The 26,137-nt window shown below is 46.7% G+C and overlaps 1 protein-coding gene across 1 annotated transcript in view; it reads left to right on the top strand.

Moving 5' to 3' along the window:
- Window positions 1-26,137, top strand: part of drosha (drosha ribonuclease III) — a 232,053-nt gene that overhangs the window by 196,410 nt on the left and 9,506 nt on the right. Inside the window, exons 33-35 of the mRNA XM_083777811.1 lie at window positions 6,667-6,770; window positions 20,154-20,246; window positions 23,298-23,344. Coding sequence (XP_083633937.1) covers window positions 6,667-6,770; window positions 20,154-20,246; window positions 23,298-23,344 — 244 coding nt within the window. The remainder of the gene's footprint in view (window positions 1-6,666; window positions 6,771-20,153; window positions 20,247-23,297; window positions 23,345-26,137) is intronic.

Here is a 26,137-nt window from a genome sequence, read left to right on the forward strand (position 1 = left end):
TAGAATTTTAGGAAATATACCATAAAAAAATATATAGCCTATATCAAATTGCTACAAAATCTGTATATCCATTTGGGGAACAAACAATAAGTTGAAGGATCAAATGAAGTCTGACAATGTACCATGCACGTTCACATCATTTACATTACTTAAGACAATTTTTCAAATATTTTATTCTTTTATCATTTTGGACAAAATAGCCAAATGTCGAGGTGCCCAGATGTCCTATTGTGCCCACTGCCCACCTATCCTGTATCCATTTTTTTTTCTTGTAGCATAATTGACTTTTATTCGCGGCAATCTTATACAAGGTGCATAATAGACTACTGAAGGCTACATGCCTATAATAAGGGTTTGTTTATATTGTGTTTAGTTTCCAAGATGGCCGCAGCACCAGGAGGGGCGGAGGTGAGCGGGGGGTGGCGACATTTGCCCTTACTGGGCTGCGTTCACACATTCAGGACACCTGTCTTGTGTCTATCTTGTGTCTGTTTAATGGCCGCTCCAATGCATTTCCAATGGTATATTGACCAAACATTTTGTTTGAGGGGGGGCAGAACACATCCATCAAAGCTGTGTTCAGACACAAGTCAGGTGTCAAACACAAGGCAAGTGTCTTGAATGCAGCTCAGTAAGGGCATAGGGTCAGAACTTCAAAAGCTGCTTCCATCGATTGGCACACACATTCGGTAAAGGCAACTTTGGGAAAAAACATTTTACCAACCCAAAAAATTGCTGTGCGCTGCACGCCATGTTATTAATTCATGATTTATTTTTCTCTTACGCCGACTTTCATTCCTGTCTAGTACAGGGGTGGACCGATGCAAGTTTGGGGGGGTTCCCCTTACACGATCTCGCCCTAGGCGATCTATGATCATTAATTCATCTCGTCCAATCTCGCCCTAGGCGGGGAATGGGTTAAGTAAATGTACTTGGTTACTTTCCACCACTGGTTAAATTGTGTGCTTGTTTCACATACTTCACCTGGGGATACAAGACCACGGTCTGACTTGTAATGGTTTACTGCTGAATATTTGAACAAACATATTTGTGTCTGCACGGATTGCACGCATATGTGTGCATTTGTTCTAATTCATGGAATTTTCTTAGACTTTTCCTTCATTTCTTCATGACATTACTGAAAGATATTTGGATTTTGGTATTTCATGAAGAGTTTTGCTCTTTTGAGAATGTGTTTTTTGTTTAGAAATTACAATAATTAAAATACAAAAAACTAAGGGGATCGACAACAATGTGTCCGCGACCCACAAATGGGTCCCGACCCACTGTTTGAGGAAACAACGCTCTACAGCAGTGGTTCCCAAACGTTTTTAGCTCGAGACCCGAAAGAAAAATGCGTGTGTGCGCCTGTGCAGACATCGTGTTAATTTGCTGTTGCGGCGGGCCTCTCAGGGGACACTCCCTCTAGCTGTTGGAAAGCAGCTGAGAGAGCACACCTCATTTCCACTTCCAAGAGCGAGCGAACGTTGTGAAACTGAGAGCACGCCGCCTTTCCAGAAATGCGCTCTTGTGTTCTGCCGTGGAACTCATCATGTGGGTACAGCGACACGACGTTAAGAGCAAAATGAGAATTAGCGCATGCTGCCGAGAAGCCTTCAAAGGGTGTATCTGATATGCAGGAGTAGGGGCTGGTGGCAAGAAAGGGGCCTTCAATAGTGTTGCGCGGCGTCTGATGTGAAAGAATGTGTGTTGAGAGGTGATAATGGGTGGCTGCGAGCCATAGTTTTGAGGCAATTCACACAGCAACTTCTAACAATAAGTCGGCCAATGAATACTAATGAAGTGTGTCTGATGAAAAAGTGTGACTGACACACTTCACTATATTATAGGCTATTCAAACTGCATGTCTGCAACTAGCCTATACAATTCGAGGTAACATTCGTCTAGACTAGATTCAGTCTACTGCTGATTATTGCAATGAAGATGAGACCATGACTCCAGCTCCAGTCCAAAGTGGATGAGTGCAGGGTGTATTAATATTAAAAACAGTAGAAAATCAGTACAAAGCATATTGTAACTATACCCTTGTCTTACTGCATGCTCTCACTTTTCAAACGGTAGCCAACAAATCCTGAGTAATATATTATGTGCGAATTTTGTCAATTCCATCTATGGCGCTTTAAATTGTCCCTGCTTCGAGTTAAAGGAATGCAGATTTCCCGAGGAGCGAGAGGGAGAGCGCAGCGGCGGCAGATACCGAGGCAGAAACACTCTTTGTAGAAAATGAATAGGAGCAGACAGCTCTAGATTCAGTCTGCCGTCTATAATGAGGCTTCTTCTTACGTGTTCCGGTCTGTTAATGGAGGCAGGCTTTTACAAGTCCCTGTTGGACGAGGCTGATGCATCAGGGCCACACACCTGGGACACACTTCTGCTCCAGGGGGCCTCAGAAACGGCGCTTTCATTTTAAGTAGCCTGTGATTTGTACCCTACTGCCATGAGTCATGATGCAGAGAGAGAGAGAGAGAGAGAGAGAGCAGCCCCAAACACTGCAAGCATCAGACATTGACACGCAAGCTTCAGGTGCAGCTGCAGCCGCACTGGAGACGTCGACTAGACGCCCCTATACCCTGTCGACGCGTCTCTCAGAGCTCTGTTGCTATTTCGGAGCATCAACGCTTCCAAATTGAGATGGCACAGACTGTCTGAAATGACTGTCTGAGAGTGAAACTATAGCCCAAACCACACCAATGATTTGCCATGCATCTCCTTGCAACCAAAACGCTTGCGAGTAGTTGCTTGCAACGATTATCCCCAACGGCAGTTGCACTCGTGTGCCATGTCTTAAAACTGACTAGTTGCAAGGAGTTGCGACTGGTGTGGTTTGGGCCTTAAGGAACATGGGTGAGGTGACGCGGGTAATTTTTTTTCTCGCCCAGGACGAAGTTATTTGTCCTTTCTATTATTAACGCCCAAGACGAAGTTCGATCCAAAAGACGAAGTTTATTGATATGAAAACGGATCGCATCAATCCACAGCCTGGAAGCGCCTGCAATCCTTGATGTTGCGCAACAGTGAGACGTCATCGAAAATCTAAAAACGTTGATAACTCGCGATCTAAATCATCCCGTTTAATTATTTAAAAAAAATCATCCCGTGTTAGACGGCCCTCCACTGTCCAGTCACTAGTCGCGATAGAATTATTCTTACCTCCCGTTGTTGTCGATGGCCTTTAGAGTGGTGTGGCTACATCTAGCTGCTACAGCCACATCCGGAACAGGGTCCGTCGGTAAAAGTGGTCCGTGTTTATAAATCGACTGGGCGCTATAATGTAATGGATTAAATAACCCCGGGCAATTAAAGTGTTAAAGGACCTATAACATAAAATTCAACTTTTTCCATTTATTTTGTGTTTTTGGGGCTCCCATATGTGTTTTCTATCCCCACAAATAACCAATTTTGAACAATCAGTCTTTCATATCATATGGGTGCTTTAATGGAAATTGCTCTCAGGAACAGCTCAACTGATTTTGGTCTCATCGTGATGTCATCAATGTCACCCTACTTTGTATATTTCCTCCTTCTTCAGTCTTCAGTTCCAAATTTGCATTTCCACATTGTTTACAATGTCCACCATTGTTGATTTTCCAAGTTGGCATGTAATGGAAACAAGCCTGGTTTTATCTAGCATCAGTATTATAATGACTCAAATATTAAATAATCTGCATATCAGCACCCCCACCACCTCAGGACATTGTGGTACTGCAGCTAAAACTGCTTTAAAAGTCCAGAAAGAAATGACAAGGCCTGGTTATATCAGAGTGGTGATTGAGGCTCAAACCATTAGAAATAACTTTGATGGACATAGACAATATGATTATTAAATATTAAAAGCAGTTTTAAAATGCATGTTATTTGCGCTTTAAGGGGCGAGTCAGGGGAGGTGAACCATGAACGGCAAGGACAGATTTATAATGCTCTTTTCTTTTTCTTTTTTTTTTAAGATATTCTTTTGCGGCTTACGCCTTTTATTGATTTTTTAAGGGACAGATAGTAGGCTGACAGGAAACGGGAGAGAGATGGGGGGATGACATGCAGTAAAGGCCGTGTCGGGTCCGGGAGTCGAACCCGCGGCACACCGCGACTGGATCACCAGTCCGGTGCCCAGACCGTTACGCTACGGCCTGGGCCGCTCTTTTCTTTAAATGTGCAGCATTGTACATGTAGCCATGCACTATAATTGTACTATAACTTGTACTGTACTTGTACTCGTTATGAACGGTCCCCTTGCACACGGGGGAACAAGTCAGACCGGTCGTGTGTCCCCCAGGTGAGTGTGTGACTGAGAGAGAGAGAGAGAGAGACGGTAACGTTATGTATTTCCATACTGATTAGCTATGTCTATCTGTATATTTAATCTGTCAAATATAACTTTGATTCTGAAGGAGGAGAGGATACTGGAGCAGCACGGACATTTTAACCCATTCTGACCGGGCACCCATTTTGGTGTTGGCATCATGTTATGCTTTAGCTATTGAAAAATAGCAGATCTACAAGCTCATATCGCGCCACCGAGTGGCGCGATACGAGCTTGTAGGTCTGCTATTTTTGAAAAATCGAAGAGCGACTGACATTTTTTTAATCTGATCTCAGGTCAGAATGGGTTCATCAGACCAGTGTGTGTCCAGTGGAAAACCTCGTATGAATCTGATCTCAGGTCAGAATGGGTTAAGCCTTTTTATTTAGGTGCTAGTACACAGAACGACTAACGTTTTCGACATAAAAAGGTCTTCATCAGAGTCATGTTCCTGGGATGACCCGGACCAGCCGTTTTAGGCTTGAGGCGTGTCGATGGACTCCCTTTGTTCTGTAACTTTGATTCTGTTTGATGTTAGATCACCGGGCATATAACTTCACTTGTGCTAATCTGTGGAAAGTGGAAATCATTCATTGGTATTCATGAATGGTTTCCTTTCTTCTTGAAGACTGTGTGTCACATGATACATGATCACAAGCAGAGAGAGGGCGTAGTATCATAGTCAAACCAAGAACCCAGCATCAGTCTACAGTCCAGGGGTGTCAAACTGGTGATCCGCGGGCCGCATGCGACCCGCGACGTCGTCTTGTGCGGCCCGCCTGCCTCAAGCAAAAAAAAAGAGCTAAAATATAGGCTAATAAGTAAGGCTGCATGATATATCGAACATGTACCTTCATCAGAGTGGAGAATATAAGTATAAATCAAGTTGAGCAAAGCCACTCTTCTCTGCCCCTCTCTAACAGACACAGTTAACGATCGCTTGTTAAGTGCCTGCCAGACAGACAATCAGATGAAATGAAGGCAGGTGTAGAGTAGAGTGTAGACTAGTAGTGAACTGAACATGTTCTCTTTATATCAATTACTTCATACCAGCCCCTTATGAAACTACTTCTCCCCAAATCCAAATGGATTTAATTTTCCATCCTGAATGGCAGTAACTAGCATACAATGAGAACTGAGAAGATCTCCACAAAGGTTTACTCATCAAAACTGATTATAAAACTGTAACCATCAAAGCATGCACTCAACATATAATGGTTATGTGACCATGGCATGTGCATAATATAAAATCGTATAAGTTTTATCTGATATTGATTAATATGGGGGGTGGGTTCAATGAATCGATTAGACTCTACACAATATATTTTATATTGAAAAGGTTGATTTTACTGGGCTTGTATCCCCAGATCCCGAAGTGCTGTGAAGTAACAACATTGTCACCATTAAATTGACGTCGGAGCGGTCTCTGTCTCTGTCTCTTCATTGGGAGTAAACTTGCTATAAACTTGCCCATAACGCTTGCTGCCATCATCGTAAGGCAATCCAGAGACCGTTGACTCTTTCTCCAGGGTTCCCGCGGGTCCTTAAAAAGTCTTAACACATTCTGACCGGGCACCCATTTTGGTGTCAGCATCATGTTATGCTTTAGCTATTTAAAAATAGCAGATCTACAAGCTCATATCGCGCCACCGAGTGGCGCGATACGAGCTTGTAGGTCTGCTATTTTTGAAAAATCGAAGAGCGACTGACATTTTTAGAATCTGATCTCAGGTCAGAAAAAAATTGGGAATTTTACGGTCTGGGCTACGGTGGTCTCTGGCCCTCCCACTGGCTCGCTGGCCAGCCCGACCATTAGCCAAATTCAATATAGGAAGACATTGTTGCGCGTTGCGTCATTTATTTGGGTCTCAAATTGCATTTGCTGAGGTCTTAAAAAAGTCTTACATTTTACTTTCAAAATGGTGCAAGAACCCTGTAATCTCACTATCAGTGTGATTGATGTATCACGAAGCAGAACGCTTGGCCTCGGTGACACCGTGTGTGCATGTGTTATGGTTGCCTCGGTGACACCGTGTGTGCATGTGTTATCGTTGGCCTCGGTGACACCGTGTGTGCATGTGTTATCGTTGGCCTCGGTGACACCGTGTGTGCATGTGTTATCGTTGGCCTCGGTGACACCGTGTGTGCATGTGTTATCGTTGGCCTCGGTGACACCGTGTGTGCATGTGTTATCGTTGGCCTCGGTGACACCGTGTGTGCATGTGTTATCGTTGGCCTCGGTGACACCGTGTGTGTGCATGTGTTATCGTTATCGGTGACACCGTGTGTGTGCATGTGTTATCGTTGGCCTCGGTGACACCGTGTGTGTGCATGTGTTATCGTTGCAGGAGTTCATTTTGAACCAGGACTGGAATGACCCCAAGTCTCAGCTGCAGCAGTGCTGTTTGACCCTGAGGACGGAGGGCAAGGAGCCTGACATCCCTCTGTACAAGTGAGTCGCACGACACCTCTCTCTCTCTCTCTCTGTCTCTCTCTCTCTCTCTCTCTCTCTCTCTCTCTCTGTCTCTCTCTCTCTCTCTCTCTCACTCACTCACCCCCTCGAACTGTCCTTGAGAAAGACTCTGAACCCCTAATTGCTCCCTGACGTGCAGGCTGGTGCCTTGCATGGTTTATGCATCGGTGTGTGAATGTGTGTGTGAATCATGGGTGAATGTAATGTAATCAGTGGCGTCGCTCACAACCCCGAGGCCCGAGGCAGAGGATATACTTCACAGAAGACTCACTTACCATCTTCTGTGTTGCTTAATATGTCCCCCCTCGGCCATTAGAAAAATAGCCCATTCTGCAAATCCATACTCCCCGACCGGGAGCAACAGAACAGTTGTAAACATTGAAGCACATGGACCTCCCACAGCTGGAGAGCAAGGGTCTAGTTAGAGATGTCCCGATACTGTATCGGTATTGGGGGAAAAGTATCAGATTGGCCCTTATTTGTCATATGGGGTCATATCGGTATCGGTGAATATGCCAGTCTAACCACCGATCCCACACAGGGGTAAGGAAGGGGTTGACACTATGCCAGTCTAACCACCGATCCCACACAGGGGTAAGGAAGGGGTTGACACTATGCCAGTCTAACCACAGATCCCACACAGGGGTAAGGGGTTGACACTATGGCAGTCTAACCACCGATCCCACACAGGGGTAAGGGGTTGACACTATGCCAGTCTAACCACCGATCCCACACAGGGGTAAGGGGGTTGACACTATGCCAGTCTAACCACCGATCCCACACAGGGGTAAGGGGTTGACACTATGGCAGGTAAATAAAATGTTGGGGCATGTGGAGTTTGCTTTGGAGTTGACCAAACTGCAAGTGCACATTTGAGTGAGGAGTCTGCTATAAACACCACACAAGATATGTTGTGTTTATAGCTATCTAGCTATATATATATATATATATATATATATATATATATATATATATATATAGCTAGATAGCTATAAACACAACACGAGATCACAACACTGGTATCGGTATCGGCTAACACAGCAATTGAGTGATCGTGATCGGATCGGAAGCGAAAAAAGGGATCGGGACATCCCTAGATGCGTCAATAATGTAGTAGTAAACATCCTGTTGTTCATGTTAAACACCTCTATCCGCCTCTGCTGCCTGTGGAAAGGCCTTTTAGTGCCACCAATTGGGGGCACTGACCTCACCAACCTGACCCCTTTCAGAAGGCCCCGTCAAGGCGGGATGAGTCAGAGCGATACAGACTTAAGGTGAACCTTTGGTAGTTTCTATGTAGCACAAAGTACTCCGTGACCCACGAGGGATAATTTCCCTTGCATAAGGAGAAGAGACTGGAGCAGCACGGACATTTAGAGCCTTTTATTTAGGTGCTGATTATACGTTTCGACCTTGCGGTCTTCATCAGAGTGGTATAGTAGTGGTAGCGCCAGTGGTATAGTATCATTGTTTTTGTCACATCCAAGTCAAATTAAGCTCTAATCAAGCCCTGAATATCACATTATGAGCATATTATGATCCATAATGCTAATGCACATAAAGACACGCACACGAGTATTGTGGCCGTTTTTAGGTAAATATGACCTCCGTTAGCATAAATGCTAAAAGCTGCTACTTATTTATTTTTTTAATCCCTGGATTATGGGGAATAAAATAAATCTCGGGATGCCGGGCATGGCATCGATTGCAAAGGTTATCTCGGTTTCTCAGGGCCAGTGCAGATCCAGTTTATCCGCAAAAAGTTTAACACAAAAATCGACATTTTGCTGAAAGAATACCAAATACTAAAATACCAAAACATATTCTAGTCCTTGACTCCTTAATCAAATATTCACTTGAATGGCATGTTTGTACAGTATGAGGAATGAAATGCACTGTCCCAGAAGGGCACCTGGGCCGGAACATTTTTGCATGGTTTATGCATCGGTGTGTGAATGTGTGTGTGAATCATGGGTGAATGTAATGTAATCAGTGGCATCGCTCACAATCCTGAGGCCGAGGATATACTTCACAATCACACAAGACTCACTTACCATCTTCTGTGTTACTTAATATGTCCCCCCTCGGCCATTAGAAAAATATAAATATAAAACGGGTAGTCCCAAACTCCCAATACTTCATTCTGATTGGCTGGTTACCGTCACGTGACCGGTGTAAATTTCACCGATAACCCACTCCTTCAATCACTTTGTCATCATCCTGCAGCCTTGTAGCTGAACTGGGGAAGGGGAGCGCTTGATTGCTTTACAAACACATGCTGTGCAGGCGTCTAAGCACCGCCCGGCTCATATGACTGTGAATGTGTGGCTCCAGGCAGCCCCGTAAATACATCAAGCGCTATTCTCCCGTCACATAGGCTACTTGCGGAGCAAAACAAGGAAGTGTTGTGGCTCTGGCTCGCTCGCTCTGGTGGCGCAAAGCGTAGATACTTTTGTGAATTTAATAGTTTTATTAGGATAATATTGCTATATGTTTGTAACCGTTTTAGAAAAGCAATATGCCACTCGAGGCCCCAGCTTACCGGGTATTTTACACTGGCTGGGGGGTAGAAGACCCTCCGCCCCCAGGCAGTGTAAAATACCCGGTAACCTGAGACCTCTCGTGGCTTATTGCTTAAATATAAATAACAGCATAGCAAACAGTATCACATAGGAGACATAAATAATCTTAAAATGTCACAGCATCACATTCAATAATAATTCGTCATTTAAACCTTTAGGCGCTTAGAGTATTTAGAGTGGAGATCCAGAAAGCCTCACGTCTCTTTAAAAGGAGATCATGGTCTCCACCTCGAGGTGGCAGAGGAACTGCCTCAATGCCAACAAAACGCAGAGATGAAATGTCATGTTTCTTTTCATTAAAATGTACGGCTACAGGATAATCCTTGTCATTTCTGCGGATAGTGCTTTTGTGTTCACTGCTTCGTTGTTTAAGTTTCCTAGTGGTCTTGCCTATATATGCCAGGCCACATATAAACTATCTGTGTGGAGGCGCATCTAATGACACTTTTAATTTGATATTTCTGCCCAGTGGACGGATGATAAAATGCTTGTGTTTTATTAGTATTGTGGCATTGGGCCCAGCTGCCACAAGGATAATTACCGTTGGGGATAGGACTGAGCAGGGTTTGTGTCAATTGCGCTCGTTTATTACTAGAAATTTTTGCCTTAATCAAGGAATCTCTTAGATTACGGCCCGCTTATTAACAAAAAGGGGGGGATACCGGAAAGTACGTGAGAGTTCAGGGTCAGACTGTAAAAGGTGCCAATGTTTCTTAAAAACTGACCTGATGTGGTATGAATATGCTGAATGTGTTGTGATGCAGCAGACAGAAAAATGCTTATGCTGTTTCACACTCTTTTTTAGTAAATCAGATCGGGGCTTTTGCAGGGCAGAGGTAAAAGCCTGCTCCACCCATTCAACCGAATAGCCCCTTTGAAGAAATCTTTGTTTCATTTCTACAGATTGTTTTATATATTCTTCTGTTGTGTGGCATATTATTCTAAGTCTAAAGAATTGACTCTTGGGTAGACCTTTTTTGAGGGGAGTGGGATGTGCGCTGGTAGCTAGAAGCAAAGTATTTCTATCTGTTTCTTTGCGATAGAGGGTGGTTGTTTAAGTTTCCTAGTGGTCTTGCCTATATATGACAGGCCACAGGGACACCGTAACATATAAACTACGTGTGTGGAGGTGCATGTAATGACAGTTTTTAATTTGATATTTCTGCCCAGTGGACGGATGATAGAATGCTTGTGTTTTTGTGGCATTGGGCACAGCTGCCACAAGGATAATTACCGTTGGGGAGCAGGGTTTGTGACCACTAGGAAACTTAAACAACGAAGCAGTGAACACAAAAGCACTATCCGCAGAAATGACAAGGATTATCCTGTAGCCGTACATTTTAATGAAAAGAAACATGACATTTCATCTCTGCGTTTTGTTGGCATCGAGGCAGTTCCTCTGCCACCTCGAGGTGGAGACCATGATCTCCTTTTAAATGACGAATTATTATTGAAAAGTGATGCTGTGACATTTTAAGATTATTGATGTCTCCTATGTGATACTGTTATTTCCTGTTGTTTATTTGTTCTTACTCAACAGCCCAAATTCTTTATTATTATATTGACCCCTCCTGAAGTCCCCCTATAGGCCAGACCCATATACCCACTTGGTCTATAGGCCTATAGACAACCAGTAGTGTCTGTAATAAACTGTGAATTGTCTTTATATCTACATACTTATTAAAATTATTTTCTATATTTCTATATATTTTTTTATATATTCTGTTACTGCTGTAAATGTATTTGTCACGCGCGCGAGCAGACAGCATTACATGATTGTACATTCACAGAAAACCGAAGAAGAGTCACCAATCAGCCAAAAAGGCTTAACCCATTCTGACCCGAGATCAGATTCATAAGTGGTTTCCGCCGGACACACACTGGTCTGATGAACCCATTCTGACCTGAGATCAGATTCTAAAAATGTCAGTCGTTTTTTTTTTTTTTTCAAAAATAGCTAAAGCATAACATGATGCTAACACCAAAATGGGTGCCCGTTCAGAATGGGTTAAACTAAATGTTTTCAAACGCTAGCCGTTTTTTTTTTAAGTAATATGGTATAATATCATAATGTTTTGGCATACCTTACACTATACTCGTTACTGGGTAAAGTAATAGTATTACAGTAATACATTACTGGTAACTCGTTAACCATTAAAACAGCAGCTAGAATCATCGGCACTACAGAATTACCCAGTCTCCATAACATCTACACCACTCGCTGTATGAAAAAAGCCCATAACATCATGGAAGACACCAGCCACCCCGCAAATACCCTGTTCAAACCACTCCCTTCCATAAAACGCTACCAGAGCATCAAATCTCGTACCACCACCCGTCTCAGTAACAGTTTCTACCCCCAGGCAGTCAGGCTGCTGAACAGCTGACCTTGAACTGTATTGCACTTCACTTCACTTGCACTTTTCTTTTCCTGTTTTTTGTCTTTTCTTGCACTATAGATGCTGTTTATGTCCTGTGTATGTAAGACTGAGAGTGCTCTGAGCAAAACAAATGTCATTGTATGTATACTCTGTATCTATACAAATGACAAATAAACCTGAACCTGAACCTGTACTGCCCACTGAATGGACATGTATTGTCAGTGGTGTAGCGGGAGAGAAACGGTAACACATGGCAGAGAGCAACGACGGAGAGAGAGAGAGAGAGAGAGAGAGAAGAAACATCTTCAAGTGAGACATGAAGTGGAATATGTAATGTGACATGGCAACATCTAAAGCCTGTGTAGGCACTGGGGCGGAAGGCAATAGAGCTAATGTGCCAGAGCACCAAGTGTCTTATGTGATGACAGAAACAAGACCCCCTGCCTCCTCCCCACACACTCTCTCACACTTTACTAGACCTCATGGTCACGCACTGACTGTGACACGCGACACATGCTACCACAGATGATGTGGAGAGGGACACGACATGCACGCTTACACACATGCACGTACAATCACATCTGATATAATCCTACACACACATACTCACTCACATGGGATGACAGGAAAAGAAACACACACACACACACACACACGAGACTAAGGTTTTCAGAAGACTAAATAGGACTAAGACTCAATGGTGCTATTTAAAAGACTAAATCAAATTAATGAATTAACGCTGGTTCAGTCATTTTGAATGAATCAGAATCGTCTTTATTGTCACATCACAGTTTTACAAGTGGGTGAAATTCACTTTTTGTGCATGCTGTAGTTCCCGTTGTGTTATTTTTCAAAGAAAACATAGAAAGAGAAGAGTGGGGGGGGGGGGGTTGGACATCAAGGCAAAGACCATTTTGAAACACACACACACACTTAAAAGTACAAGTACTCATTATGCAGAATCTCCCATTTCAACGGTATTTTCAAATTGCCGAAATGTATTTGGTTGAAGTGCTTATATCTAGGGCCGGGACTAATTGCGATTAATTTAGATTAATTAACTACAGAAAAATTAATCGCGATTAACTACAGATAAATTAATCGCACCTTTTTTTTCACCACGGAACGTTTCTCACTGGGCGCTTTTCTATAGTACTGAAAACTGGAAATAATAAAAAGTCACCCCATTTTGTGTTGCCTAGAACTGGAGGTCTGACAAAAAACAGTAACAATATGAAGTAAGTACAGCTTTGTGATGTCACTGAGATGTACTTGTTACTGTTACTCATTCTTTTTCAGACCTCCAGTTCTAGGCAACACAGAATGGGGTGACTTTTTATTATTATTTCCACAACAGGTATATTAATGAGTGGTATCCTGTAGTCACTATTCGTTGATTCACTGGGATACCAAAAAACATTTAAAAAAAGGTTTCTCGCTGTTCTCGGGTTGAATATTGATATGCGATTAAAATGCGATTAATCTAGATTACTCATTATGCAGAATCTCCCATTTCAACGGTATTTTCAAATGGCCGAAATGTATATGGTTGAAGTGCTTATATCGTGTTGTAATAATGTAGTAAAAGTCAAAGTAAAACTCCAATATTTGGAACCAAGATGTAGTGGAGTAGAAGTAAAAGTATTGGACATTGGAATTAAAGTAGAAATACCTCAAAATGGTACATAATTACAGTACTTAAAGGTATATTCAGTGATTTCACTCAAAAAACCTTAGGTTTCCTTTTTGGCCTGGGACCCAGCCTTTCGTCCAATCAGGATAGAGAGTCAAAAACGAAACCTAAGGTTTTTTGACCCCCAGGGGTTAACTGGGGACAGGGAGGAACTCCTTATATGGTCAGCACACTCTATAGTAGGGAGGATTATCACAACAAAACAAAAAAATAAGTGATATTTGAATTAAGGGAAATCACTGAATATACCTTTAAGTAAATGACAAAATGTACTTAGTCACTTCCCACCACTGCTAATAAGTTGCTTTTAGTGTGTGCATATGGGGGGGTAATCTGGACCCCCAACATCTCTCCTCTCATCTGCCAATCTCTCCATTAGTCACACCTCTCCATCTCTAATGGGGTGGAGGGTTACGCAAAAAGTGTGCAACTGGCCATCTCTATATTCAACACAGCGCCTTCACGTTGACAACTGCCTGGCAAAGTTCCTTTACCTTTTTTCTTCCTCTCACATTACATCGACTAAGCGGCGGAATAACTTCAAGTGGCACATTTCCCCCGTTGAGATTTGGAGTGCAGCAGTGCACGGAGCGGCACTGCATTTGGCCCGCGTGCCGCGCGCGCGCCTTCATTTGTAAATGAGAAAGGGGGCTGCATTATTGATGGAGTGCCATAAGTGACCACATTGCATTAAAAATTGATGAGTCCTTCCCAAAATAAGTAAATAGTCCTTGAATAATTCATGCCGCGCGCAGCTCGGAGGGTTGTGGGGGTTCTTATGCTAATGTTAACATTTAAAAAAACATCTCCCCGAGTTTTGTTTGCTGGTTTGTACGCATGTCTCCCCGGCGAAATGTAACCAAATTGACGGCCTGTGAGGGCTCTAAATGTTTGATGTGTGTGTGTGTGTGTGTGTGTGCAGCTGTGCATTCTCACGTGTTTCTTACGTCACCATTGTCCGAAGACGTCCCTTCTTAGACTAGAGGGCTTTTTTTGTATAGACACTGTCGTATATTAAAATACCATACAGGAGAGAAATGTGCACGGCAAACAGACGAGATGATGTTCCAAGATGTTGTTTATTCAGAGTCCACAGCGCAGCAGCGAAGCATAGGTCCGACAGCCTTCGCCGTCGGAGAGAATGTTTACATTGAAATCCAACTGCTTTTCACAGAGTCACAAATACACATTGTTCCAGACTGGCATTTGGCTCCTCCCTGGAAGGTAAATTACTGTAGGCCTTGATCCATTGTTTATCTTCTCGCATGGCAAAATCTTTAGGTGTGACCCAGGATCTGAACCTAAAGATTTTGCCATGCGAGAAGATAAACAATGGATCAAGGCCTACAGTAATTTACCTTCCACATTTCTCTCCTGTATGGTATTTTAATATATGACAAGTTGGAGCCTGAACAGGGTCTAAATTATTGATTCCTAGATACGACACACTTTACACAGCATCACACATGAGGTCGAATCATTGCTAGAGTCTAAACCAGTGGTCCTTGAGGGTGTTCCAGGTGGTCCCCAGTTAAATGATGGAGAGTTGGCAACCAAATGGACCCTTATAGATCTGTGTTGATTCAAGTTTCTTTATTAGGAAAAAGACCCCTTGAGATGTACCATCTCGTTTTCGAGGGGCTCCCCCAACACAGATACACAATCATTATTGTCTCCACCAGGCCGAAGGCATGGGGGGAGAGTATGTTTTGCACTCCGTCCGTCCGTCCGTGTGTGTGTCCGTCCGTGTGTCCGTCCGTGTGTGTGTCCGTGAGCAGCTAATCTCGGCCACCGTTAACCCGGTCGATGCCAAATTTTGCACACACACTCCCTGGATGCCAACGATGAACCTCTGCCCCAAAATTTCCAGAACGGCCTGTTATAGCGCCACCAGGAGGCCGCTTTGTGCAAAACAAGTTTTTGCACAGTACACCTACAGATTTTGTCCAAACATCGCGCAAATTGGTACACAGTCTCTCTAGTTTACTTTTGTTGCCCTTTTACCCAACCACCAGATGAAGGCAAGCTGCAATGTCCTACATTCCTATCCTGGTGGAGACCTGTGCCCAGAAGGGCACTTTTTCTAGTTGTACATGTAAACAATAATACACAACAAATGACATACAACGTACATGGACAAGGACTCCTTAACATTGTTACATTGTTGTTAAACATGTGCATTACTTAGACATCTACACAGTTGGAGAATGTAGAAGAATTGTTATTTTGGTCAACGTCTAGCCTGCAGTCTCTCCAATGGTACCACATCAATACAGCATGGAATTGTGGATAAAATATTTATATAGTTTTTGGATCTGAAGCTAAATCTCATCAGTTAGCGGTCTGTGGCTCAAATGCAGAATGAATAATTGGAAAAGTTTGAAAGCCACTGCTCTAACACCCCCCCTCCCCCTCCCCCTCCCCCGATAACTTTTTGGTCCAGCTGAAAAGTATTTCATGCGAACCCAGCCCAGAAGGACGTCGCGGAGTGTCCTTGAGCCCTTTTCCCTCACACACTATTATTTCTGTTCACCTCTTCACCCTGTCCACCACCTCCTCTCCAGTCTGCCTCCCTCCTCTTCACCCTCCTCTCCACCACCTCCTCTCCAGTCTGCCTCCCTCCTCTTCACCCTCTCCACCACCTCCTCTGCAGTCTGCCTCCCTCCTCTTCACCCTCTCCACCACCTCCTCTCCAGTCTGCCTCCCTCCTCTTCACCCTCTCCACCACCTCCTCTCCAGTCTGCCTCCCTCCTCTTCACCCTCTCCACCACCTCCTCTCCAGTCTGCCTCCCTCCTCTTCACCCTCTCCACCACCTCCTCTGCAGTCTGCCTCCCTCCTCTTCACCCTCTCCACCACCTCCTCTCCAGTCTGCCTCCCTCCTCTTCACCCTCTCCACCACCTCCTCTCCAGTCTGCCTCCCTCCTCTTCACCCTCTCCACCACCTCCTCTCCAGTCTGCCTCCCTCCTCTTCACCCTCTCCACCACCTCCTCTGCAGTCTGCCTCCCTCCTCTTCACCCTCTCCACCACCTCCTCTCCAGTCTGCCTCCCTCCTCTTCACCCTCTCCACCACCTCCTCTCCAGTCTGCCTCCCTCCTCTTCACCCTCTCCACCACCTCCTCTCCAGTCTGCCTCCCTCCTCTTCACCCTCTCCACCACCTCCTCTCCAGTCTGCCTCCCTCCTCTTCACCCTCTCCACCACCTCCTCTCCAGTCTGCCTCCCTCCTCACCCTCTCCACCACCTCCTCTCCAGTCTGCCTCCCTCCTCACCCTCTCCACCACCTCCTCTCCAGTCTGCCTCCCTCCTCTTCACCCTCTCCACCACCTCCTCTGCAGTCTGCCTCCCTCCTCTTCACCCTCTCCACCACCTCCTCTCCAGTCTGCCTCCCTCCTCTTCACCCTCTCCACCACCTCCTCTGCAGTCTGCCTCCCTCCTCTTCACCCTCTCCACCACCTCCTCTCCAGTCTGCCTCCCTCCTCTTCACCCTCTCCACCACCTCCTCTCCAGTCTGCCTCCCTCCTCACCCTCTCCACCACCTCCTCTCCAGTCTGCCTCCCTCCTCACCCTCTCCACCACCTCCTCTCCAGTCTGCCTCCCTCCTCTTCACCCTCTCCACCACCTCCTCTGCAGTCTGCCTCCCTCCTCTTCACCCTCTCCACCACCTCCTCTCCAGTCTGCCTCCCTCCTCTTCACCCTCTCCACCACCTCCTCTGCAGTCTGCCTCCCTCCTCTTCACCCTCTCCACCACCTCCTCTGCAGTCTGCCTCCCTCCTCTTCACCCTCTCCACCACCTCCTCTGCAGTCTGCCTCCCTCCTCTTCACCCTCTCCACCACCTCCTCTCCAGTCTGCCTCCCTCCTCTTCACCCTCTCCACCACCTCCTCTCCAGTCTGCCTCCCTCCTCTTCACCCTCTCCACCACCTCCTCTGCAGTCTGCCTCCCTCCTCTTCACCCTCTCCACCACCTCCTCTCCAGTCTGCCTCCCTCCTCTTCACCCTCTCCACCACCTCCTCTCCAGTCTGCCTCCCTCCTCTTCACCCTCTCCACCACCTCTCCAGTCTGCCTCCCTCCTCTTCACCCTCTCCACCACCTCCTCTCCAGTCTGCCTCCCTCCTCTTCACCCTCTCCACCACCTCCTCTCCAGTCTGCCTCCCTCCTCTTCACCCTCTCCACCACCTCCTCTCCAGTCTGCCTCCCTCCTCTTCACCCTCTCCACCACCTCCTCTCCAGTCTGCCTCCCTCCTCTTCACCCTCTCCACCACCTCCTCTGCAGTCTGCCTCCCTCCTCTTCACCCTCTCCACCACCTCCTCTCCAGTCTGCCTCCCTCCTCTTCACCCTCTCCACCACCTCCTCTGCAGTCTGCCTCCCTCCTCTTCACCCTCTCCACCACCTCCTCTCCAGTCTGCCTCCCTCCTCTTCACCCTCTCCACCACCTCCTCTGCAGTCTGCCTCCCTCCTCTTCACCCTCTCCACCACCTCCTCTCCAGTCTGCCTCCCTCCTCTTCACCCTCTCCACCACCTCCTCTCCAGTCTGCCTCCCTCCTCTTCACCCTCTCCACCACCTCCTCTCCAGTCTGCCTCCCTCCTCTTCACCCTCTCCACCACCTCCTCTCCAGTCTGCCTCCCTCCTCTTCACCCTCTCCACCACCTCCTCTGCAGTCTGCCTCCCTCCTCTTCACCCTCTCCACCACCTCCTCTCCAGTCTGCCTCCCTCCTCTTCACCCTCTCCACCACCTCCTCTCCAGTCTGCCTCCCTCCTCTTCACCCTCTCCACCACCTCCTCTGCAGTCTGCCTCCCTCCTCTTCACCCTCTCCACCACCTCCTCTCCAGTCTGCCTCCCTCCTCTTCACCCTCTCCACCACCTCCTCTCCAGTCTGCCTCCCTCCTCTTCACCCTCTCCACCACCTCCTCTCCAGTCTGCCTCCCTCCTCTTCACCCTCTCCACCACCTCCTCTCCAGTCTGCCTCCCTCCTCTTCACCCTCTCCACCACCTCCTCTGCAGTCTGCCTCCCTCCTCTTCACCCTCTCCACCACCTCCTCTGCAGTCTGCCTCCCTCCTCTTCACCCTCTCCACCACCTCCTCTCCAGTCTGCCTCCCTCCTCTTCACCCTCTCCACCACCTCCTCTGCAGTCTGCCTCCCTCCTCTTCACCCTCTCCACCACCTCCTCTCCAGTCTGCCTCCCTCCTCTTCACCCTCTCCACCACCTCCTCTGCAGTCTGCCTCCCTCCTCTTCACCCTCTCCACCACCTCCTCTCCAGTCTGCCTCCCTCCTCTTCACCCTCTCCACCACCTCCTCTCCAGTCTGCCTCCCTCCTCTTCACCCTCTCCACCACCTCCTCTCCAGTCTGCCTCCCTCCTCTTCACCCTCTCCACCACCTCCTCTGCAGTCTGCCTCCCTCCTCTTCACCCTCTCCTCCACCTCCTCTCCAGTCTGCCTCCCTCCTCTTCACCCTCTCCACCACCTCCTCTGCAGTCTGCCTCCCTCCTCTTCACCCTCTCCACCACCTCCTCTCCAGTCTGCCTCCCTCCTCACCCTCTCCACCACCTCCTCTCCAGTCTGCCTCCCTCCTCTCCACCTCCCCCTGCCTCGTCCGTCTTGCTCCCATGCACGCCCAGCAGCAGCGGCCTTCTTCCTCTCCCTCCTTTCTCACTTATCCATTTCCCCGCTCGTCCACCGTATGGTGGCTAGAAGGTCCTGGGTTCGATTCCCGCTGGGGCCGCTGTGGGTGCTGGCAGCGTGTTCTCTCCTCCGCGTCATCAGGGGTGCAGTGCGTTGTTCAGACTAGTCATTGGTCCGACAAATGACAACCCACCTCATCTCCTAACCTAACCATAACGTCTGAATTACGTGCGGTCCCCGTCATCAGTGCCCATAACCGAGGTCGGATTGGCGAAAGGGCCTTTCTGTGAGGGTACTTGCATGTTTGCAAGTACCCTCACAAAAAACATGCAGTAATCCTGGTCTCTAAACGGACTCCCCCTGGCCAGCCGGGGCGCCTGATGGAGGGGAAAGAAACTGGTCTCTAAACTGCCTCCCCCTGGCCAGCCAGGGCGCCTGATGGAGGGGAAAGGAACTGGTTGTGAATAACGTCTTCCCTCCACGCGCTACGTCCAACCAGGGAAACTCCCCCCTGTCAGGTGTAAAGGAGCAACTTGGACACTCAGGCATGAAGGAAGCATGAGTTCAAGTCCGTTGCTCTCCCCTTGTCCCCCATATATGGGGACTAGGTTGGTCTCCCCTTGTCCCCCCCCCAGCGGCCGATATCGCCCATATCGGAAATCGGGCCGATATTTTGGCCGATATTTCCTCTGTCTCTGCAACGAGGCATGAATTGGGCGTATGTGCTCCTCTGCAACTGTTGCTGTTTAATGGGAGTAGTCCACTGACGTGAAATGTATAATATAATGGTGCCTGGGTGGTGCTGCTGAATTGAAGAGACCAGCTTCATTAGTTTTTTCATTATTATTTTTACAGGGGAAAAAAAACGCTTTGGGGAACTGTTTTGTCATGTATTATTTATAATTCAGTTCATATAAAGAAATGCTGCTAAGTGGAAGCTAATTATAATGTTGCAATTTGATAGAACAAAACAATTGAAGGTATAGTATTTTTTTTCTCTTCAATTTATAAGAAATGCTGTTAAATAGGAGCTCTCCCTGCACTTCTAAAAGGTCTTTGCTCTGCTTTGCCCTGTGTGTGCAGGACTCTGCAGACCGTGGGACCATCCCACGCCCGGACTTACACGGTGGCCGTCTACTTCAAAGGGGAGCGCATAGGCTGCGGAAAGGGTCCCAGGTGGGTGTCCACGATCGTTATGAACCAGGAGAGACACACACGCACACTGCTGAACACACACACACACACACACACACACACGCACACTGCTGAACACACACACACACACACACACACACACACACACACACACCACTTCTCAGCACACTGCTGAACACACACACACACACACACACACACACACACACCACTTCTCAGCACACTGCTATTGGTGGTGTTCATCATGGGCCGCCATCGGTAGAGACATTATGCAGAATGAACAGGAATCGATCCTCTTATCGGTATATTATTTACGTGAGTCGTGTTTGTGGAGCGAGGAGAGCCTCGCTGCATTAGGGAGTTGTGTGTGTGTGTGTGTGTGTGTGTGTGTGTGTGTGTGTGTGTGTGTGTGTGTGTGTGTGTGTGTGTGTGTGTGTGTGTGTGTGTGTGTGTGTGTGTGTGTGTGTGTGTGTGTGCCTCCTTTTGTAACACATGCACTGAGAAAGAAGGAAAAGGCTGCTTCAGAGCAGGGTTGTTTGTGTGCTTTGCGGGGTGTGGGGGGGGGGCTGCATTTGAGACGAATGAAGCCTAAATCCATCAACACACACACACACACACACACATCATCTGAATGGAAATCCCCCATGACACACACACACAACCCCACACACACACACACACGCTCTTCAAGAAGGCTTCTTGAAAGAGAGCTCTCGCTGGCTCTAAGCTGGCGATAAGTTTTGTCTGTCACAGCTTACTGTTGTATATATTTACTCCACTCTAAGCCCCTGTGCCTTAGCCCATTCTGACCTGAGATCAGATTCATACGAGGTTTCCGCCGGACACAAACTGGTCTGATGAACCCATTCTGACCTGAGATCAGATTCTAAAAATGTCAGTCGCTCTTCGATTTTTCAAAAATAGCAGACCTACAAGCTCGTATCGCGCCACTCGGTGGCGCGATATGAGCTTGTAGATCTGCTATTTTTCAATAGCTAAAGCATAACATGATGCCGACACCAAAATGGGTGCCCGGTCAGAATGGGTTAGAGTCCCCCCACCCCCCCACCAGGCTATGATCACATGAATGCATAATATACTGTATATGTTTGCAGGCGGACACCAATGCACCGCGGCCCAACGTGTAACCATCACAATGCTTTAGTTAATGCACCGCGGCCCAACGTGGAACCATCACAATGCACCGCGGCCCAACGTGTAACCATCACAATGCTTTAGTTAATGCACCGCGGCCCAACGTGGAACCATCACAATGCACCGCGGCCCAACGTGTAACCATCACAATGCTTTAGTTAATGCACCGCGGCCCAACGTGGAACCATCACAATGCTTTAGTTAATGCACCGCGGCCCAACGTGGAACCATCACAATGCACCGCGGCCCAACGTGTAACCATCACAATGCTTTAGTTAATGCACCGCGGCCCAACGTGGAACCATCACAATGCACCGCGGCCCAACGTGTAACCATCACAATGCTTTAGTTAATGCACCGTGGCCCAACGTGGAACCATCACAATGCTTTAGTTAATGCACCGCGGCCCAACGTGGAACCATCACAATGCACCGCGGCCCAACGTGTAACCATCACAATGCTTTAGTTAATGCACCGCGGCCCAACGTGGAACCATCACAATGCTTTAGTTAATGCACCGCGGCCCAACGTGGAACCATCACAATGCACCGCGGCCCAACGTGTAACCATCACAATGCTTTAGTTAATGCACCGTGGCCCAACGTGGAACCATCACAATGCTTTAGTTAATGCACCGCGGCCCAACGTGGAACCATCACAATGCTTTAGTTAATGCACCGCGGCCCAACGTGGAACCATCACAATGCACCGCGGCCCAACGTGTAACCATCACAATGCTTTAGTTAATGCACCGCGGCCCAACGTGGAACCATCACAATGCTTTAGTTAATGCACCGCGGCCCAACGTGGAACCATCACAATGCACCGTGGCCCAACGTGGAACCATCACAATGCTTTAGTTGCTTCTTGTTTTTTTTTCTTCAGATGTACGTTAGCCACGTTACCTGGGATTGTTCTGGAGGGTGCAATGCGACGGGAAAAATTTAATCACTTGTAGATAATCCTTTAAAGGGGAATAATACCACTCATTTTACCATGTCATTAACCCCTGGGCTACAATTAACGGAAAAAACGGATTATTGCTAAAAATACAAACCTCCCGTTCACGGAATTAACGGAATGTCAATAAATGTCAGTTATCTAGGGTTCAACGGAGCAAAAAATTGTATTTTTTCGCTAATATCCCTAATGTTGGATGTAATTTACCAAAAAACGGCCGAAATCCGCGTGATCGTGCGCTATCGTGCACGCGCGCCGTCTCTATGTGCGTCGCTGTAAAAAAATTGATATTTTGTGATGTTTTGGGGTTGATTTGAGGTTAATTTGACTTAGTTATGAAAAATATAGCATTAGCTTAGCAATCCGGACCAGCCAAGCTAGTGACTAGGGTCAAAATACTACCGGATGTTGTCGATCGTTGAACCGGAAGTGACTTAGGAAGATTCGTCTATTTTGTCCAAAATCAGCATAATGGTGCGTTCCCGCCATCTGGTGGCAATTCGAGAGAATACACTAGCAATGAAAAAAAAAAAAAAAACATCTGTTCAAACCACCAGATCTTTCTATTAATGTGAAAATGATGAATAAAAAATATGCCAATTTGTTACCCAAACAAAAAAATTGGGATTGGTAGTCCATGGGTTAATATACCTTAGAGTTGTTGTGTGTACTTTAAAAAAAAAGGTCCTCCCTGTGTTGCCTAGAACTGGAGGTCTGAAAAAAATAAGTACATCTCTGTGACGGAATGGGGGGACTTTTTTGTATTATTTCCACACAACAACTCTAAGGTATATTAATGACATAGTAAAATGATGAAAATGAGTGGCATTTCCCTTTAAATATGCTGCCTGTTTTGACACACCTTTAAATATTTTGTGATAATATGGTGAAGACCTTTTTTCTCTCTCAACCCCAACCCATAACCTCTGTTTCTCTATGGCTTTTGTTTCAACGCAGCATTCAACAGGCGGAGATGGGAGCAGCCATGGACGCCCTTGACAAATGTAAGTTGTCTGGCGAAAAAAGTCCCTCTGCGCACGTACACACACACACGTACACACACAGACACACATCGATGCACAGTTCATCGACGTTTTTATGCTTCACACATGCATGCTTTCATTACTTCATTTGCATAATGCACACATGCGCGCATGCATTTCACACGTTAAGCCTCCCGTGTTGTGAAGTAACCAGTACGACGCGAGGTCGCTGGGCACGCATCCGCCTGGGTGACAGCAGAATGCTGGGCGAGCGCTGGCGCCTAGGCATGGGGGGGGTCAGATCAACATATGGAATAGATTATGTATACTGGCCATATATGGAGCGTGTCTTCAGTGTACAGGGTTTGATGAGGTCAGATCAACATATGGAACTATGTTAGAACAGGTCAGCTCCATATATGGAGATCTAAGGGTGGCATTGTCTTGAATGTACAGGGTTTGATGAGGGCCCAGCTAGGGCCGGGCATTAATCTTCGAGCCTGTTGAGAACTCTAGTTTTCGCCGGCTGCCGGGTGCGGCTGCACTAATAACTTTGAGGCGGGCCCGTCTAGAGTTTGAATGGACAGGTATCAGTCAAAAGGGAGACATCGAAGAGGAAGGATGGATGGGGAAGGATCAACATATGGAATGTCAGCTCAATAATTAGTAATTATTATATGGAGATCTAAGGGGTTGAGGTTAGATGTAGAGTAGCCTGTCCTAGCCAGCGTGCTTTCTGGTCTCGAGGGGCGGGCGCGCTTGGAGCAATCGCTGGAGAACATTGGTTACTCTACCTTTAACAGGGTGACTGTGGACCATTTACGGCCGTCTTTCAGGCTAGACTGCCTGTGTTTAAAGTGACCTTTGAACAGCCACTGCACCCACCGCTGAGTGGCTTGTCATGAAAGTCCACTTTAAAACGGTGTAGTGGCTTGTTGTTGTGTAAGAGTAAAAAGTATTCCATAGAGAATCTGCTCCTCCGGGCAGATTCTCCATTGTAAACAATAGGGAAAACGCGTCTCATATCCCATTAAAACTTAAAAAACCGATTAAAAACAGTGGATTAAACAATGAAAACAAAACTATGGCAACTCTCGAACCGCAGGGTAAAGTGTTCTACGATTAATTAACTCCAGCAACTCGTGTTTAGAAGTCAAAGTGTTACGTAATTTATTTTTAACCCATTCTGACCGGGCACCCATTTTGGTGTCAGCATCATGTTATGCTTTAGCTATTGAAAAATAGCAGATCTACAAGCTCATATCGCGCCACCGAGTGGCGCGATACGAGCTTGTAGGTCTGCTATTTTTGAAAAATCGAAGAACGACTGACATTTTTAGAATCTGATCTCAGGTCAGAATGGGTTCATCAGACCAGTGTGTGTCCAGTGGAAACCTCGTATGAATCTGATCTCAGGTCAGAATGGGTTAAAATAATGTTGAGTACTTCTTCCCCACCACTGTAAGCCTTCTCACATGTTCTGCCTTTTGCGTGTTGAATATGACTCTCTTGGCTGCGCCACGCGTGTACCGCGCTGGCGGACAGGGACACGTGTCCTGAGAGCGGCCACTTGGCCGCTGCTTCACACAAGAACATTCACTCGTTTGAAGCGCTAGCCCAGAGGGACACAACAAAGGCCCCCAGCCAGCAACATGCAGAACCAAAACGCAAAGGGCCGGTGGCCAAGACAGGAATGCCAAGCATATAGAGATGCACCACATTTTCTACTCGAAAAAAAATGCTCGCCGACTGCCTTTTTTTTCAGACGAAATCTAAATAAATTAACCTGACGCTGCCAGATCCAAGAAGCTTGCTACACAAATTAGTTTCACAGCTTATTGGGATCTGGGATCGCGGAAGCAAATTCGATGACGGGGCTGTTCCTTTTTTTTCAAGATACTTGGTAGATGATTGGATGGGACCGTCTGTCTATCACCGTGTGGGCGTGCAAACACAACCAATCATATTGACGTGTCTATATAGCTTCACATCCGGTTTCGCACATATCCCGCCCTTAGCTCACGCTGATTGGTTCGAACCGGGAGCGGTTCGGTGTTAGCTGAACTCCCTGAGAGGTCCCAGATGGTTGTGGTGTTGGGGAACACACATGGTTACCCAATACCGCCCCCATCTGGCAAAGTCAGGTTATAAATAAATACTAAGCCATGATGACTAAAACTAGGACTAAATATATAATATAATTGTCTAGTGTAATCCTGGGGCGCCACACTCCCCTCTGCCAACCTGGAGAGAGCAGCGGACTGACCTCATGTTTCCTTCCATGCATGAGGAGTCCAAGCCGCATCTTTTCACCTGACAGGGTTGAGTTTCCCCCGGTTGGACGTAGCGCGTGGAAGGAACTCGTGTTTTGAAGCACCCTGTACATCGTCCCTCAGGAGCACAGCTGTATGGTGACCGTTAGCGATGATCCCATCAGGTGTTTTGGGACTGATACCGATCACCGATTCTTCTCATGATTGGCCAATAATCGATAGGTCCGATACTGATCTTGTGAAAACTGTTCCTGTGTTGTTCCTGTGAGGAGGGGGGGAGAATGTTTAGGCCTGTTCACACAGTGTACACATTGAAAAGCGACACAGCAGACAATAATGTGTTATATTACATGTCTTCTGTTATTTGCCAGGAGCATTTTACTTTACAAAAGATCTCAGTCATTCAGAAATAATGTTGAACATAAAGCTGGTCACTGAGCTCTCATTGACTCCAGTGCATTCTGCCTGAACTTCCGGGTGCAGTTTGGGTCCCATGTTGCGACGAATCTGCCGTCTGGAATTTGCACGATAGCGAAAATGA

The sequence above is a fragment of the Protomyctophum parallelum genome (assembly GCF_964188405.1).
Source record: "Protomyctophum parallelum genome assembly, chromosome: 12".
In the NCBI taxonomy this organism is placed as follows: Eukaryota; Metazoa; Chordata; class Actinopteri; order Myctophiformes; family Myctophidae; genus Protomyctophum; species Protomyctophum parallelum.